This window comes from Zosterops lateralis, assembly GCF_965231275.1.
Source record: "Zosterops lateralis genome assembly, chromosome: 7".
In the NCBI taxonomy this organism is placed as follows: Eukaryota; Metazoa; Chordata; class Aves; order Passeriformes; family Zosteropidae; genus Zosterops; species Zosterops lateralis.
Window position 1 is genome coordinate 2,539,383 of NC_139767.1, and position 17,884 is coordinate 2,557,266.

Genomic DNA, 17,884 nt, shown 5'->3' on the forward strand with positions numbered 1-17,884 from the left:
AATATAGGCAAAAAGCCAGGTGCTCTGAAAGGAGCTCTGTGGAGCTCTAATCCAGCAAATCAGGGTGCCCAGAATGAGTTGTACCCAACTTGTCTGCCCAGTTTGACAAACCTTTACAGGAAACATGATTTGACAGCAATTTTCATCCTGGAAGTGTCCTGTGCTCGCCTCCCTTGTAATGAGTCTTGACTTAACTGGGTCAGGAATTCAAGACTCATTACTCTCCTTGCTCCTGTCCCCCAGCATGGGGGCTTTTGCACTGCTGGGGGAGAAGAAGCATCCTGATCATCCCCAAACTCCCCTTTTTCCCCTTTCCAGGCAGCTTTTCCCAGGCATGTGCTACAGAGGGCTCCAGTCCTGCAGCTCTCCCTGGCACGTTTGTGTGGAGCTGTGTGACTTGGCCAAGGCCTGGCAGTGCATGTCTGAATGTTCTGTGTTTGCTTTTCTCATCTAAATTCTGGTTTTTTTCCCCTTTTCTGTCTGTAGAAATATTATGGGCTGGATACTAAGTGGGGAGACATCGAGCAATGGATGGTAGGACTTGATCAACATAGCTCAACAACTTTTGGGTGTTGAAGTTCTGTGTTGTTGATAGAGTTTGAGATCCCTCAAAGTAGGTATTTCCAGGCATTGGGAGTGTGAGTTCCCCTCCAAGCAATCCCACAGTCCTGCTTTTCCAACTGAAATGTGAGTTTTGATCAGCTTAAAACTGGCAAGGACTGGGTTAGAGCCATCTGTTTTTACAGACCCGTGTCCACACTGTTGCTGGAAGATGAGGTTAGGATGAAAACGTGTTAAAGCCCCTTGGGATACAGGGAGTATTTGTGCTCATTTTACTTTTTTGTGGGCTTCATCACCATTTGAGTCTTCCTAAATCTGCCTTCAGGTAAATTGTGGGCAACTTTCACTCATGGCATTTTATTTCCGTTGGCATTTAATGGCCCAGGGGAATCCCTCGGAGGAGTTATTACTGCTATGGTGGCAGTAATAATCCTCACTTTTTTCCAATAATACAATGCCCTGCATTTAAAATTGGCTAAAACCAGTGAATACCAGCTACAGATTTGGCCACTAGAAACATTTGACTGTTTTAACATCCATGATTTGAGATAAAGAATTTGCTAATGGGCCGGAAGTCGCTGGTTTCAAATGTCCTTTCAACCCTAAGTTTATGAAACCAGTTACCAGCAATGCCAGAGGAAAGCTGTGGCCGTGCCCTGCAGAGCTGAGTAGTGCACACTGGAAAAGGCAAAACTGAGCAGCTGCCTTCTAGTGTGGAAGATAACTTCCCAAACTCCCCCAAATTCCTTGATCTTTGATAATTAATGAGTAAATACTGGTTTGCATGGGCCACCCAGGCACCCCAGACTCACAGTCAGTCTCTTCAGATCCTTGCTGGATGAGCATATCTCCACCTTACTGGCAGTCCTTGCTTGGAAATCAGCTCACCTGTGAGAATCTGTTGACTACGATGTTGAAACCTTTTTTTCTTTTTTTTGCTGTTTTCCACTGCTGTTTCCAAATTCAGTGGCAGATCAATCTGTTAAAATCAGCTTGTTGAAATGTAAAACATCCAACGGCGTTTCCAGTGTTTGTGTAGCAGAGGGGAAGAAACTTGGGGTCACAGAGGAGGGAGGAAGGGTTTTTCTGCTTTGACAGGGCGTCACCCCCCGTTGTTTGGTTTAACTTTACTGGCTCCTAAGCATGGCTGGAGTTCACTGTGTGTTTCTGGAACGTTCTGTTGCTGTGTGTGTCCTCTCAACACCTCCCTCTGTTTTCTCTCTGCTGCCTTGGTAGGAAGACAGTGAGCGTTATTCCCGTAGAGCCCGAAGAAATGCCTCGGTCAGTACCTGCTTTTGCTTTTTTTTGTTTAGCCAGACATTTCAGATTAAGAAAACAGACGTGTATAAGGCACTTCCTTCTCAAGAGAAAAGAACCAAAACAAGCTCCTCTCACCCCTGGCAAGGGGAAACCCCAAAGCCACTTCCTGACTTCTCTGCCCTTTCCTCAGTCACTCCAGGGAGCTTTTGCAAATGTGCGAGAATAAAGGGGGTGGGAAGAGGGGAAATAACCTGTTTGGAGTGTTTAATGTTCATTAAGGGGCCAAGAGCATAGAGCAGGGAGCACCTGAGCAAGCTCCTCCTTCACCCTACATTAAAACACTTGACTGTTTCTCGGGCAGGGTATGATTTAATTTGCTTTCTGCTTATACTTTCAATGCGATTCTTTTTTAAAAACATTGAGCTTGTGCATCCCTCCCTTCCTCCTGTCCCATCAAAGCCATCAGCATTTGCCTCAGTGCCTGTTACCTGTGTTCTCTTCACTGTTTTTCTGTCTCCACGCTCTCTCTCGCTAGGCTTCGGATGAAGATGAGCGCATGTCAGTGGGTAGCCGTGGAAGCCTGAGGGTTGGTAAACTCTGCAATCTCTGTGTGCATGTCTGTGTACGGGTGTCACTGTCCCCCCTGTGTCCCCACACTCCAAGCGGATCGTCCCTGACGTGTTCCATGTTGGGTTGTATCAAGTACACGTGGATCACTGGTTCTGTCCAGTGTGTGCCCTGTGCACGACACTTTGTGGTCACTGTTCTTCACTCTTGTAGGAAGGACTTAGCCAAGACATTGGTATCTGCATGCTCCCCTTGTAAGCTCCCCTCTTTCACTCCTGATACTGGAAATATGGGAAGGGGAAGTGATAGTGGGCACAGTGTTTATTAGCTCAGGAAACCAGAAGTGATTGATCAGCGGAAATAAGTGTTGAGGGATTTGGAATTGCAGGTGAATACTCATAAAATTAGAGAACAGCCTGAGCTGCAAGGGACCCACAAAGATCATTGATCCACCTCCTGGCTCTGCACAGGCACCCCAACAATCCCACCCTGAGAGTGTTGTCCAGACCCTCCTGGAGCTCTGGTAGCCTTGGGGCTGTGCCCATTCCCTGGGGAGCCTGGGCAGTGCCCAGCACCCTCTGGGGGAAGAGCTGTTCCTAATATCTAACCCAAAATCCCTCTGACACAGCTCCAGCTGTGCCTTTAGGTCCTATCACTGGTTACTCACTTGAAAAATGCTTTAGAAATACTTGAAAATCATCTGCAGGCCTGTGTTTTGTGGAGGGTGGGATTAGCAAAGCACTGAGTACTCATCTGTAGGAAAAGTTCAAACAAGTTTTTCCTCAAAACGTCCAGACAGTATTTTCCCAGATAACACACATTTAGATAAACCTTAACTCTGTTATAACACAGAGTCTAGAAGACCCATTAAAAAAAAAAAATGCAGCTGCAGAGCCTGCTCAGGGATACCACTGTAAAATTGCACAAAACATGCTTAAAAATATAAAGTGCTGCCTTGTTCCCTTTTTAGTGGAATTCTTAGTGCTGCTTATGAAATGCTGTTAAACCTTTTTTCCTCAAGTTGACAAACTTGAGTGCTTTTCAGAGCTATGAGATGCCTCAAAACTCCAAAGACTCAGTGAAGAAAAGCCTCTCTGCACAGCTGAACGTGAAAAGTAGTGTTTATTTTACTTAGGGTTAAATGTTGACGTGTGGAAGTGTTTCTTGGAGGGGAAGAAAAATCTCTAGTTCAGTTGAAATATCAATTCTATCAATTTAGAAGGTGATGACAACAAAAATGGGTTGTTTATCCCTGGCTGTGATGTGTCATGATGCAAACACACTGGCTCTGCGTTTACAGCACATCTTCATCTGAAACATCTTCTCTTCATGGAAATCCACCACTGATCCTTTCTGAGGTGTTTTTGCAACACAATCCCGTGGTTTATATGGATTTAAAGAGCAGAAGTCCTGCATTCTGCCTCCTCACCATCCCTTGGAAAAACTTCTCTTGCCCTTTTCCCCTGAGCAGTCTCAGGCTGTGATAACGAGCACTGGCCTGGTGAACAGCAGCCCCCAGCTGCTCTGTGAGTTGGCCCCAAATTCCTCACACTTCTTTAAGGAATGCCCTTCTCTGGCTGAAGGATCTGGCTGAAATTTTCCACACTGGTGTTTCTCAGTGATTTTACACAGCCCCTGTCCCCATGAAGCAGCATTTGGTGGATGGGCTGACATTTTGGCAAAAACAGGAAAAGTTTTGACAGAGCTTCCTTCCCTCATTCTTGTGTCACTGGGATTGTGGAAGCACATAAACATTTGCCAGTCTGAACTGAAATTTACTCTTCTACGTCTTCCAGTTGTTTTATTCACAATTAATTGGTAGAATCACAGAATGGGTTGGGTTGGAAAAGACCTTAAAACTCATCTAGTTTCACCCCCTGCCATGGGCAGGGACACCTTCCACTATCCCAGGTTGCTCCAAGCCCTGTCCAACCTGGCCTTGGACACTTCCAGGGAGCAGCCGCAGCTTCTCTGGGCACCCTGTGCTGGGGCCTCACCTTTGTCACAGGGAAGAATTTCTTCCTAATACCCAATTTAAACCTATTTTTGTCAGTTTGAAGCCATTCTTTCCTTTCCTGTCACTCCAGGCCCTTATAAACAGCCTCTCTGATCACTTCCCCTGGGTGGATTTACAGGAGATGCTTTTAGTAATTTGACCACATCTCTGGCTAATCTGTAAAGGTTTGGCTCTTGCTGCATCTGTCTTCAAAATAACAAAGCCAAAAGCTCCATAAATTTTGCCCAACCTTAAAAAATTACCTGAGTTCCAGTGTCCAGTTTGGCTTTGGAGCTATTTTACCCCAAAGACAGCATCAAAAATGAAGGGTTTCTAAGATGACTTTGAGAATTCTGAATGATGCTGTCTTTTTGGATATTTGAAGTCTGTCCTTCCATCCTTGGAGGATGCCATTTTTGGAACATTCATCTTCCATCTTTGGCACTCAGGCTCCTTGCTGTGAAGGGCTGGTGGTGCCAGGGCTTCCTTTTTGTAGCTTCTGAACAGGGAGTTTTCACTGAAATGAGCCAATATCAGACATTTACTTCTCGCTAGGGCTCCACCACCCCATTGATCTGTGTGGGTTTCACTCTGGGCTTTTCTCCTGGAATATTTTTGAAGTGGATGTCTGGACTGCAGGCACCAGAGATGTGCCGAGGCAGATTTTGGGGAGCTTCTGGATGCTTCTGGCAGAGCAGGCAGCTCTACACACTGCAGAATCTCCAGAGATACTCATTAGACCAGGGCAGCAAATTAACTGAAGCTGCACAGCTGTGACTGTGCTGCAAACAGGGTCCAGGGAGCCCTGGTTTGGCTGTATCTGTGGCTCCTCAGCTGCCATGGAGAGGTTTCTTCAGTGATGTGATGATCCTGAACCCATCAACACCTCCTGCCACTCCTGTTTCAGGAGTTCTGCAAGCTCCATTCTGTATCATGAAGATTTTTCTAGGGAAGTTCATGACATCAGCCTGTGTTTGTTGAGGCTCTCAAGCCTCTCTTCAGTCCCTTTTCTGTTTCATTTGTCCTGGTTCTCCCACTTCCCAGCTGGCTGTCTCTAATCCTACACCATCAGCATGAAATATTGTTGTGTTATCAATAACTCATGATTAATTTGTGCATCCTTGTTTCATATCCTCCCACCTTCCAAACTTGTGCCTTTGTATAAGAAATCCTGCATTGTCAAAGTTCTTCCATTGGGATTTACATCTCCTTGTCTATTTTTGTGTTTGTTTGTTTTGTTTGTTTTGTTTTGAGGATTTCCTTTGATTGACATCACTTGCGTTTTCCTTTTTGTTCTGATTTTCCTCTCCTCTCATGCCTTTACAGTCTCATTTGGAATATGCCAGCACCTACCCAGTGGTGAGAATAGTCTGCAAGTTGCAGAGTGTGTGTGTGTGTGTGTGTTCAAAAACTAATCATGGAGAAGAAGCTAACACAGGTTGTGGTAACTGCTCTGAGATCAGGATGATCTGGAGGATCCTGAGGCAGTTTGTGGTCTGTGATGTCAGGATGCCACTTCCTTCTCCTCCTGCCCTGACACAGTTCAGATGAGAAGTGACAAATGATTAGAGAGATCTGAGCTAGGTTTAGCTCATTAGTTACCGCAGGCAGAGCAGAATGGTTTGGATTTCCCCTAAAATGCTCTCTCTGTTAAAGCCTGTTCCTTGTTGGACCAGATGTGTCTGGATTTATTTCAGCACAGATCTGGAGAGGAATAAAACTCTCCTAAACTCACTGTAAATAGATCTAGCAAAGGTGACAGGACAAACACACTGCCTACCAAAGCTGCAGTTTGTGTTACCTTCACTTAAGGGGACAAAATGAGATTAATAATAATGCTTTGATAGTGAGTATTTGCTGTCACGGACACTGAGATAAAACTGGCTCCTGAAAGAACAGAAAGAGGCAATGAGGATTAAAGCTCAGTTTAAAACATTTCCTGCTGCCTTGTGTTGAACTGGAGGTATCCTGGTATGTGCCGGAAGCAAACTGGGGAGTGCAGCTCTATAGATTCTCCTGCTTTTCCCCTCTCCTTCATTCCCAGTGCAATTTCCAATTAGGAATGCAGCGCATCTATTTGTGCGTGACCTACATCCCGGAATAGTTCAAACACGTTTGGGTTCTGCATGGCTGTATTGATACAGCCAGGATGGACAGCTGGGAGCTTTGTTAATTGACAGAACCCAGCCAGCATGACTGATTGGAACCATGACTGCTAAATTTAACATCATTTTAACAATATTCTCTAATAACTGGGTGTTTGACTCCGAGGGTGGATTCGCTGCCGGGCGCTCCTGGAGCTCTGCTCCTGTTCCTGCATGGGGTTCTGCATGCCTGGCTCTCCCAGTGGGTGTGCACAGACTCACTGATCTTCTCACCCTGCCTTCTTAATCCCACTGCAGGCTGGATTAGAGAGTGAGAGGACCAAAAAGAAGAACTACTCCAAAGCAGTATGTATTTTTATCTGTCTCAGAGAGGGTTCTGCCTACAAACCCACTGTGGCAGGACAAGGAGTGTGTGCAGGTGTGAGAGCTGCCAGCCCAGTGTCAAGGATACACCATAACTATCAGCACTTGCTAAGGAATAATGAACATCAGTTCATCTCCAAAATGTGGATAATTCAAGCTCTTATTTCAGTGCTGTACGCTAAGAGCATGTGGAAAAACTCAAATCCTTACTGGAGCTACCTAACTTGAGCTGTAACATGACACAGAACTAGACAATATTGAGAGGAAATCATAGAATCCCAAATGGTTTGGGTTAGAAGGGCCCTGTAGTGGTTTCATGTTCACCTGTTTTCTGTTTGCCAAACTCAGTGTAGTGATCTAAGTGTTTACTCTCTTTCTCCCTCTGTGAGACAGGATCAGGAGAAGCAAAGCAGGCCTAAACTTAAAGATAAACAAATAAATTTATAAATTTAAAGCCCATCTCATTCCACTCCCCATCAGAGGTGAATCTTATGGGGAGCAATTCCAGGCAGGCAAAGAGGACACAAAAGAGGCCAAAGTGGGAGTATATCCGTGGAGGGAATGCTCCACATTGCAGATGGAGGCTGGGTTGGGGTTCTTTGCTACCCTGGAAATGAGCAGAGAATTTTCCTGAGGGCTGGAAGCTGGATGTGGGATTGAGAGAGCCTGGGGTAAAAAAAACATTACAAGCAGAAATGGACACAATGGCAGTGAAACCGTTTCCTTTGTCTGACAAAGGCAAGAAGAAAATACAGAGGAGAAACAGGGTCGCTGAAGGGAGAACAAGTAAAGTTGAGTCATTTTAGCCTCTCTAGCAGTCAGTTTTATTTGTTCCAGTTTTCATGAGGGCCAGATGCTTTGCATGTAAACGCAGCCTAGAACAAAGGTCAGCGAGGTCTGATAAAAGTGACCCTGCTCTCCAAGAGCTGCCTGGAGCATTTGCCTTCAAAAACATGCACTGGAGAGGTTTGTGGAGAGGATGGGTCAGAGGGGCAGGGGAATGGCCCCAGCTCTGGGGCTTCAGGCTGAAGTCTGAAGGACACAGGGCAGATGAGGCAGATTCCTTTAAAAGGGCCTGAACTGTAAAGTGATAACCAATTAACCTGGGCTTGTGGCAAATTCATCATGCCAATTCAGCTGGAGTTCCTAAGCAGGGTAATTATTTAACGGCATAAAGGATGTTACTGTACATTGACTGCAAGGCCCTTGGCGTGTCTCTACATGACATTAAGTGAAACCATGGGCCAGATCTCGTTCTTGTAAAAGGAATGTACAGTTGGAAAATAACTTTGTTAGAAGACAAGACAGCTGGGAAGGATCTCAGCTGCTGGTCTGTTCCCATCTAAGACAGCATCCTCTGGGCTTTTTAAGGAGGGAAAAGCAGTTCCCCAGGAGTCTGCATTGCCTGGCTGGCTAAGTGCAGGGACTGAAGGCAGTTTCATACAAGGTTAGAGTGAAAATACTGATGATAAACAGGAGGCAGCTTGTCAAAACAGAATAACAGTAAAAACAAATGAGGAATACCACATCTGGGAGAAATGGAGGTGCTACTGCAAAGTAATAGGATGGTTCAGATAGTGATCTGAGGTTACATTTAGTCAATATTACACAGCTGAAAAAGGCAAACAGGTCCTCAGTGTGGCAGTAAAAGGGGTGGTGGAGGTAATTGGTCTGCATGGAGTGCTGAGGCTGAGCTGGAGCTTTGCCTTCAGATGCTGGAGATCCATTTTAACCATTCTTCAGATCCATTTTAGCCATTCTTCAGGGAAGTGTTTGAGAAATTCAAGGAGCCTGGAAAAAAAAAACCAAACCTGGTAAAAACTGGAAAGAAGCCAAGCTGTGTGAGAAGGCTACAAGAGAAAGCAGTATTTCAAATGAGTTCTTGAATAAAAGAAACTTGGATGTTTGCCTTCCATTTGGGGGTGATAATATTGCATTTCAGTAGAGAATCTAAGCTTTTCCCAGAAGTAGCTTTCCTAGCTTGGCTCTGAACTGGTTTCTAAGTTAATTTGTTTAATTTTTCATGGAAGCTGCTGTAAAGTAGATGATAAATATTTCTCTTGGAAATTGATTCATATTGGTTTGAGTGGATTTTCATTTCGAGAACACATTAAAACATGGACTTCAAAACTTAATTTTAATAGAAATTCAAATTAAATTTCCACTATACCCCCACCCCAAATACACAGAGTGCTTTCTTGTTTTCAGTGTTAAACCAGGGCTCATTGTGAGGTGATACCAGAGCAGTGAATTGCTGGGGAAACCTGAGCTTTTAATGCAATTGATTGAGGAGACTTTTGGGTCTGCCCTCTCTTCTTCAGCTTCACATTCCCAGACTCAGGACTGAGTCACTGTGATTGTTTTGTTTTATTCCCAGCCCTGCTGCCATAGGGATTTGAAGCACCTCACCTTTTTTGTGGAACAATCCTTCTGGGCCTGTTTGTTTTTCCTCCTTTGAGGGAAAACATATTCCTGACACCAGAGAGGACAGCTGAGCCCACCCAAATCTCTTCTGAGCCCTCGGAGTGCTGCAGAATCCTGGGGTGTGGCAGATGGCCACTGTCTGGGTTCAATTTTGATGCTCAGAATCAAAAAGAAGAGAATTTATACAGCACTGCATGCTTACTAAGCTGGATTTCTCAAATATAATTCATTCTTCTACTACAATTTACTACTTTTTAGGTGTTCAGTTGCCTGAGGTATAAATAGCTACAGTGATGTATGCCCTTTATTGCTGTCTCTGATCTCCTTTTTGTCCCCATTTTGTCCCCTATTCCCTTCACAGAGTGTTTGAATGTAGACCAGTAATAATAGGGGAGGGGGAGAAAAAAAGGGGAGAATCAAGAAGGGCAAGCAGGAGTATCCTTGACATTTTTGGCTGTTACAGTGGTAGTGACACAAATGTTCGTGTCCTCGTGTTTGAAATCATGACCTCATCCTGCACTGCTCCTGTTCCTGGTGTATCTTTGAAAAGTTCTGTATCTGCCTTTGCTTTTCATAAGTGATGACATTTGCTTAAACATTCCCTTTGGGGTCTACGTCAATTTGTCTTCTCTCCTTTTTTGTCATTTTGTCATTTCCTTTTTTTTTTTTTTTTTTTTTTTTTTTTTTTTTTTTTTTTTTTTTTTTGTTCCTTTCCTTCCATAACAGACCAATGGTTATGAGGAAGATGTGTATGGATCATCCCAGAGTAGAAAATCTAGCAGGGTTAGTATATTATTTCTATTGTTATAAAATTCTATTACTCCATTTAATGGGATTAAAGCTAATTAGCAAATTCTTTCTGGTGGTGAGGCAGGTTATTCCTGTCATGCACGTTGTGGGGTTTGGAGTTTGCCAGACACTGGAGATGCAGCAAGAAGCTGTCTGGGAAATAAAAAATCAAAATCAGGCCGTGAGTGGAGAGTCTCGGAAATTGGTACAGATAGATCTTGGAAGGCAGAACTGCTTTATCTTGTAAACAAAATTGGGTAAAAATTACATTGTGACAGCACTGGCAGGGAAGATTTCCACGTGTTGTAAACAGAATGAGTGCTTGTCAACCTCTACAAGGTGTTCTAGTACTGAATCTCCTCATTTAGTCCATGCCTTGAGATTTGCATAGTTAAAATGGACTTTGGATTTTTTCCCCAAATGCACATTGTTTATTTGAAGTCTGCTTAACTGAATGCTTTTGGGTTTTGTTTTGTTGTTTTTTTTTTTCTTTCATAAACAGTATCCCGGGTCTCTGGAAACGCCTACAGAGCTGAAGAGCCAGTGCAAGTGTTCCCTCCCACTCAGCTGCTTAACATTGATGGACTTTTATTTCTAGTTCAAAAAAGCTTAATTATTAACTCCATTGTGAGGATGCAGGTCACAGTGTTCCCTCCCTCCTGTTCCAGCACAAGAAGTGTTGTGTGTCAATGATGGCAACTCCTGGCCCTGCTTTGTTAAATATTGGAGATTGTGCACATTTTTAAAGGGTTTGTCCAAGCACAGCCTGGGGGCAGAGGGGGAACTCTTTGGGGTTTTTTTCCCTTTAACAAAGCCAGACCAAAGCTCAGAGCCTGTTAATCTTTGTGCTATCAAGGCTTCTTAAGAAATTTATTGGTATGCAGCCTAAAGCTCAGTGTTTAGGCCAAAAATAAACTCTTTTTAAGCCTCCATTTAGCCAAGTGTTTGAGCAATAACACGCTGAACATGAGAGGGAGTTCAGGGGGTTACTTTGTAGGCATGAAGTTAAACAGGCGCCTGGATAAACAGTGAAACGGGGCCTGATCTTTCACATTTCCATTTAAAATTGCTGCTGCCATATACTTTAGCTGGCATTATGTGGATAAGAGACAATGAAATAGTGTTGCTTAAACTGCTAAGAAAACAGCCTGTCCTGTTGCTGGGACTCTTGCTGGCCCATTTGATGAGTTCAAGGAGCTTTACTCTGTAGCACTGGTGACAAATGATGTTCTAATTCTTTACTGACATACTCCAGTGCTTGACGGACCGCAGGGAGAGCAAAGTATCTGCAAGAAAGTCATCCAGGGAGAAGAGGTTGTTTGGTTTACATTTAAATAATTCAAAATCATCCCGGAATTAGCGTTTGCAGCATGGGGGTTTAGTCTAAGTAAGGCTTAATTACAGCAATATCGTTAGTTCTTTGTGGTTCCATTGCTGTTTGGATTAATCATTAATTAGGAGGGGGAGGAAAGTTTGGGGGTAACCCAGAATAGCTGAAACTTTAAACCAAACTGATGCCAGCCTGGCTGGCATTCACTTTTTGGGAATATTCTCTCCAAAAAGCCCAAGCTGAATCATAAAGATTGTCATAGTGACAAGGGAAAATGAAAAAGAGGAAAATTCTTGAGGACAGCAGGGAAATGATAAATGAACCTGCTGGCAATGGCTGTTTCCAAAATAGGTGTCCACTTTTTAGTCACAGAATGGACTGATCTCCATGTGGACACTGCACTTACAGTGTCACAGGTTGATCCCTTAAATATGATTAATGCCATGTGCTTAAATGGTCCATCTGCAGATTGCAAACTCTAAGCAGGAGTGAAAGTAATTTCTCAAAGTTCAGTTCAGGTGTCCTTTCAGTGAAAGTCTTACTACAGAGGCATTGTTTGGGGGGCTTTGGTTTGTGGTTGGTTATTTCTTGGGTTAGTTTTTTTTCAAGGTTGGCCAATGATTTGCCCTCAGCCTGTATCTGTGTGGGTATTGTGTCATATCTAAACATCTGTTTGCTCACAGTGACAGAAGAAGGCAATTTTCTTTAATTTGCCACAGATCTCCCTCCTTTGTGAGGAAATTAACACCTCCGTGGACCACAGTGGTGAAGTAGGGGTCGGTTAGGGTTTGTGAGGAGCTGACTGCTGAAAGCAGGGACCCTTGGCTCTTTAGACCCCCAGGAGAAATGCTTGGAGAGGAAAGGTGTCAGGGAATAGTGTAAAAGGAGAGCTCTGGAGAGTAGCAAAGGAGGTGAAGGTGTGAGATCTTTCAGAACAACCATTCCTCATTAAGATCCCCTAAGTGGACCAAAAGTGCAGGGATGACTGGTTGTAAGGCAGAAAGCAGGGAAAGAAGGTGTTTAATTTAAAGAAGGTGTTTAAAGTCTCACTTCTTAGGGAAGAGTTTTCTCCCCACTCAGTCTCACCGTGTCTGACAGTGGGCTGCCTGCATTTCCTGCTGGGCACAGCCAGCAGCAGTTTTGGTCCCTGGCTTTGCTCTCCATCTCCCAGGATCTCACCTTCTCCTGCGGGTGCAGCTTAACAGGACATAAATCCTCAGCATCTCAGGAGGAAGCTGACCAGCTCTCTGACCAGTGTGTTTTTCCAGTGCTTGAAAGGTCACATAATTTTCATACATCCTCACAGCTTTAGTGGAGTTTTCTCCTTTTTTTTGCATCTGTGACCGCTTTGACTGCCTTGCAGTTTGTAATCACCTAATTTACTTTTTGTTTCCCATTTAAAGACATAAAGAATGAAGCTGAGTTCTCAAGGAGTGTTTTTTTTTGCTTTGTTTGTCAATGCAGGCTTCGTACTACTCTGACCTGGGTCTCCCCAGCAACAGCTATGCTTCCACATCTCAACTTTCTTCCCAAAATGGAAATTGGGTCTGTTGCCCTCTGGCTTCACCTAGCCTGGACTTTGGATAATTCAACCTCTTGCACTTAGGAATCAATTTGGACCAGTTGTCAAGAGTGTCTGTAGCTCTTTTTAGTGAAACTTAAAAAAGGCCCAAACAAATCAGACCTTTTAAGATTGGAATGAGTAATGGAAAACTGTTTTCAAATGAGCCCAGTCTCCGTTTTCCTTTGCTGCTCCTCCCTTTCCTTGTCTGCCATTGGCCTCAATTGGTCTGGAGAGATAAGGGAAATCTTAATTACCTGAAGTTCTCCATTTGAGGCAACTCCTCTGCGTGCCAGTCTGGTGAGCTTGAGACAATCCAGTCTGCACAAAACAAAATTATAGGGAAGCAATTCCCAGAGTGCTGGAAGAACATCAGCGAAGTTGTAAAACCCCCCTGGGAGGTTGGATTGTCCCCTGTGTGTGGCAGAGTTGTGCCAGCAGAGCTCCAGCAGTGCTCCAGGTCCTGCCTGGGGTGTAGATAAGATGGCAGCAGGACCTGGCCTCCAGCCCTGGGCTGGGAGTTGCTGCTGGAGCCTCTCCTGCCCCCAGTTCTGCCAGGCACAGTGAGTGCTCTGGGTGTGTTAAACTGCTGCATCTCGGAGGGGATGGTTACTAACACTTGTTTCAGGCTGCTCTGACTGAAGTGCTTGCAATTTTTCCCTGAATTACTTAGGTTTTCTCTGCATTTGTGCATAATAACACACAGAGGAGATGATCTTAAGCTGTGTGAAACACTTAAGAGTGTGTATGTGGAAGCTCTTCTGTGTAGCTTTTTCTGACTTGAGTTGAAGTGAGGAGAGACCCCCTTTCTGGCTCCTGTACACAAATGTGTGGGAGACAATAACAGACTAACAACCTAAAATTAAATTATGCTGTTTTGCTTTTGCATACTGTCGTGTCCTCCCTTCCTGTAGGAAACGCACGTGCCTGTTTGGTATTCTTAGTCTTTGGGAGCTGGGATCTAATGCTTTCATGGTGCAGATGACTAATATTCTCTGTGCTGGGTTTCCTTCTGTTGTCCTGTAGCGATCCTAATCTCTTACCAAGAGGGTTAATTCTGCTGTGGGCACCTTTTGGTTTTGGTGTTTTTTTTGTTTCATTTACTCTGCTGAACCAAAAAGTGTTGTGCTTGTCTCCCTCAGCCCTCCCTGCTGTACAGCGATGCTCTGCCAGCCAGGAGTTACAGGGTTTGTTGTGCTGATGATCTGAACACCAACACCAGAGCCACTCACCCCCAGCCCATGCACATGTTGTCTCCTGCCTTCTGTCTGTAATTCCTCTTGGGTGCCTCTGTCTCACACCCTGGTGTCCCATCCATCTGAATGCCACTTGTGTGATGCTGTTTGTGCCAACCTGGATTTGCTGTTCTTTCCTTTAATTCCTGTTGGGACTGTGTTCATGGGGCTGTGATGCTGCCACAGGTGTCGTGTCCATGTGGAGAGAGTTGTCTTTCTTGGTGTATTTCCAGGAGCAGGACAGAGAGGCAACATCAATTCTTGCTGGTTGCTTAACAACAAAAAATCTGTTGACAAATTTTTTTAGACAATTTCCTGCCTTCTTGTTCAAAATGGGCGTCTCAGAATTTTTTCTCAAAGCTTAGAGTTTCCTACTCCCCTTGTGCTTCCTGAACCATACATCTCTGAGCTAAACTAGAGTCAGTCTTAAAAGATGCATTTCCCCCCTATTTTATTAATTTACTAAACTGGCTGGAAAGTGAAGCTCATCAAGGGGGAATTTCTCCTCTCACTGCCAGCACCAGCAATGAAGGTGAACCAGATGGGATCAGTTTAAGAATTGATGTAGCCACTTAGTGGATAGGCAGTCAAAGTGTTGGATTAAAGCTGAACTGAAGCCCTGGGAGGAGGGTTAGCAGTGCATGGGATGGGGTGGGATGGCCTCAGGGCTCTGTCAGACCTTGCACTTGCCTCTTCCCTTGCATGCTGCCTGTGGTTGCTCCCAGGAGATGTCCCTGTCCTTGCCCATCCTGCTCGCTGCCACGTGTCCTGGGTGGATTTGTGACTGTGCAGCCTGAGGTGCCCCTCCCGTGCTGACTCTGTGTTTTAATTGTAGGCGTCTGTGTACGAGGAGAGCGTTTACAGCGGGAGCCGGCGCTATAGTGCCCCCAGTTCCCGTGCTGTAAGAGGTTTTCTGCATTTCCCTGCTCTGTGTCTGTCCTTTGCCGGGCTGAGGGACCTTTCACAGGGGCTGTGTGACATCCAGGGCCTGCTGCTGTAGGCAGCAGGAGTGGGAGCACCATTCTCACCAGCTTCCATGGAGTAACGAGTAGTGATCAGTGGGAACTCGCCCCTCTGTGGGATGGGGAATCCAGTTCTGCCTCATACTCAGTTTGCAGATAAAACACCTTGGAAAGGCCATGCATGAAGTCCTTTCCTTCCCTGAGACTTAATTCTTCTTGTCAAAACTGAGAAAAATACAAGTTTAAAAAATAACCAGCCAGGAATTTAAAAATCAGTTCCACATAAGCAGTGTGAAGTAAATGATTTTTGTGAATATATGGCTTGCTTGGTTTTGTTTCTTGGATTGATATTCAAATATATTTTGCATTCATATATGTGACAGTGCTTCCAAAATGTGTGTTCCTGAGAGTAGAGGGCTCTGTCATGGATGGGAAGCAAAAATATAAGGAAACGCCATATAAATTGTTTCTTTTCAAAAAAGAGAAACTCCAGGAGTTGCTTTACAGATTAAAAGGCAGAAAATGCCTTCACCTCTTCTCCTCTGTGGGTGTTTGGGCCCGGCAGTCCACCTGGGAAAGAAAAAAAAAGCCAACCTGTTTAGATTTTTAGGTCTTCTTCTGTGGGCCCACTGCTTATTCTGCCTCTCATCCCTTTCACTGATGACAGCAAAACCCAACCAACCAAAAACACTCCAACAAACAAATAATCACCTTCCAAGGTTATAACATCAAAACTGATGTTATGTTAACTTTAAACATAATATTTCTACTATCTTGGAGGAGGAAACACTTTCAGGAATGCTTACTAAGAACTTGTTAGTCCTTCAAGGCCTGTGCCATCCTCCTGCCATCCCACTGAATCACAGCTGTGAGGAATCATTTACAGCAAACCTATCAGCTCAAAACCTGCTTGTGAGTCTGTCATGGGCTGTCAATGGCATGAGGAGGGATCACAGACTGAAACATTGGTGCTTTCCCCTCCCTCCATCCCCATCCCACCCTGAGCCACAGGTATTTGTTGTAACCTGCCTGCAGGAATGAAACAGGAGGGGTTTGCCTCAGAGGCAGCTACCTTGTCACAGTAACTGTGGTTGTTTTGATGCCTCTGAACCTTGCAGCACTTTGAACGTGGAGGGGGAGTGTCACCTTGAGTGGCTGTCCCCAAAAAATGGTTTTGGAAAAGCAGGTTAATGCAAGTGGCCTTGCTTGGTCACAGCCACTTAATTCCATTGTCAGTCCTGCAATGCACAGGAGCAATTGAGGAATAAATAGGGCCTGGAAATATTAATATGGGACTCATCAGTTGTTAAAACTTTTTCCCTGTCACACATTTCAAATTTATCCTAAACCCTTCTTTCATTAAACATAAAACACTGCAGTGACCAAACAAAATCCATATTTTTACTTCAGTGCTTTTTGTCTTTAATTTAGGAATTGTGGTATGATTTGCAATAGCTGTAAACAGTGTGCAGCAGTTTTATATGAGCATATTCTCACCTCTGAAATGAAGATCAGGTGCTCAGAGTCAGTGTAGGACACAGAGTCCCAGAATGGTTGTGGTTGGAAGGGACATTAAAGGCTGCCTTGTCCCTCTCTGTGCCCTGGGCAGGGTCGCCTTCCACTATCCCAGGTTGCTCCAAGCCCTGTCCAGCCCTGAATATTCCAGAGGTGGGGCAGCCACAGCTCCTCTGGACACCCAGTGCCAGGGCCTCCCTGCAGGTGCATCCAAGGACACTGCCCTGCCCCTGGGCTTGCTGAGAGCTGTGCACCCTGCACGGAATGTTTTGTGGTCACTGGCTGACCCTGTGCCTCTGCTCTGGCTGGGGTTATTTCCAGCTCACCCTCTCACCATTTATTAGTGCTGCAAGCTTAATTTGCAGGTGATGCTGTGCTGCTTTGTTACTGTGATTAGTGATGATGGAGCAGCCCTGCAGTGGCTTGATGAAGGCCTGGCTGTTTCTGTAAAGCTAAAGAGTCCAGGAATTCCTGTAGTGGCCAGGACTTAATAATAATAATAAAAAACCCTTGAAAAAACCCTGCAGCATCTCCAAAGTATGATAATTTTTAAGATTTCTGTGTGTTTGTATCTGAGAAACAGTCCTAATCACCTCTGAAATAAACTCATTATTTCCAGAGTAAGTTCTAGTTCTGTTTCTCCAATGTTTTAAACTACCATTTCCCAGCTCCATTTCCACTGCATGAAAACCTCTGGAAATAAAACAGCATAGACACGTTCTTTGTCCTTGTCAGCAACCAGCCAGCCCTGTCCTGCATCTCTGCTTAGATGTTTCCTTTTAAAAAAAGCTAAAAGACATCCTTTGGCAGGAGATGAGGACTGCAGGTCCTGGAAAACCAGGAGAGAGACTCTGTCTCTGAGCTGGGCTCAGTTTTTACTTCAATCCCCGAAGAGATGGGTGTTTCTTCCTTTGACCTGCAGAGTGCAAATTCATTTTGTATGTGCACAACGTTGGGAACGTGGGCAAGTGATTCACCAGAGAGCCTCAGAGCTCTTGAAAAGCAGTAGGATGGAGCCTTTTGTAGAGAAACTAAATTGTTTACTTGTCACTGGTACCTGAAGAAATATAAATAAATTATTAGCATTCTAAGGATTGAATCAAAACTCTACTTGAACTGCCAGTGGAATTACTGCTTGCCTTAATTTTCAGATTAACAATTCTCTGACTTTCGCTGCTGTTCCTTTGTCCAGCTGCATGTAACCATCTCTTTAACT

General features: G+C 44.6%; 1 protein-coding gene across 12 annotated transcripts in view; it reads left to right on the top strand.

The window, feature by feature from the left end:
* Window positions 1-17,884, top strand: part of LRRFIP1 (LRR binding FLII interacting protein 1) — a 100,315-nt gene that overhangs the window by 52,976 nt on the left and 29,455 nt on the right. For 5 of the 12 annotated variants that reach the window (XM_083865213.1, XM_083865209.1, XM_083865220.1 and 2 more), the window contains exons 4-11: window positions 487-534; window positions 1,798-1,842; window positions 2,357-2,407; window positions 5,711-5,743; window positions 6,787-6,834; window positions 10,003-10,059; window positions 12,860-12,940; window positions 15,027-15,092. The exons of 2 other annotated variants lie outside the window; for them this stretch is intronic. In XM_083865213.1, the coding sequence (XP_083721339.1) occupies window positions 487-534; window positions 1,798-1,842; window positions 2,357-2,407; window positions 5,711-5,743; window positions 6,787-6,834; window positions 10,003-10,059; window positions 12,860-12,940; window positions 15,027-15,092 (429 nt within the window). Of the gene's footprint in view, window positions 1-486; window positions 535-1,797; window positions 1,843-2,356; window positions 2,408-5,710; window positions 5,744-6,786; window positions 6,835-10,002; window positions 10,060-12,859; window positions 12,941-14,098; window positions 14,144-15,026; window positions 15,093-17,884 lie in introns of all 12 variants that reach the window. 5 more of the 12 variants (XM_083865219.1, XM_083865221.1, XM_083865215.1 and 2 more) reach the window with 4 other exon arrangements.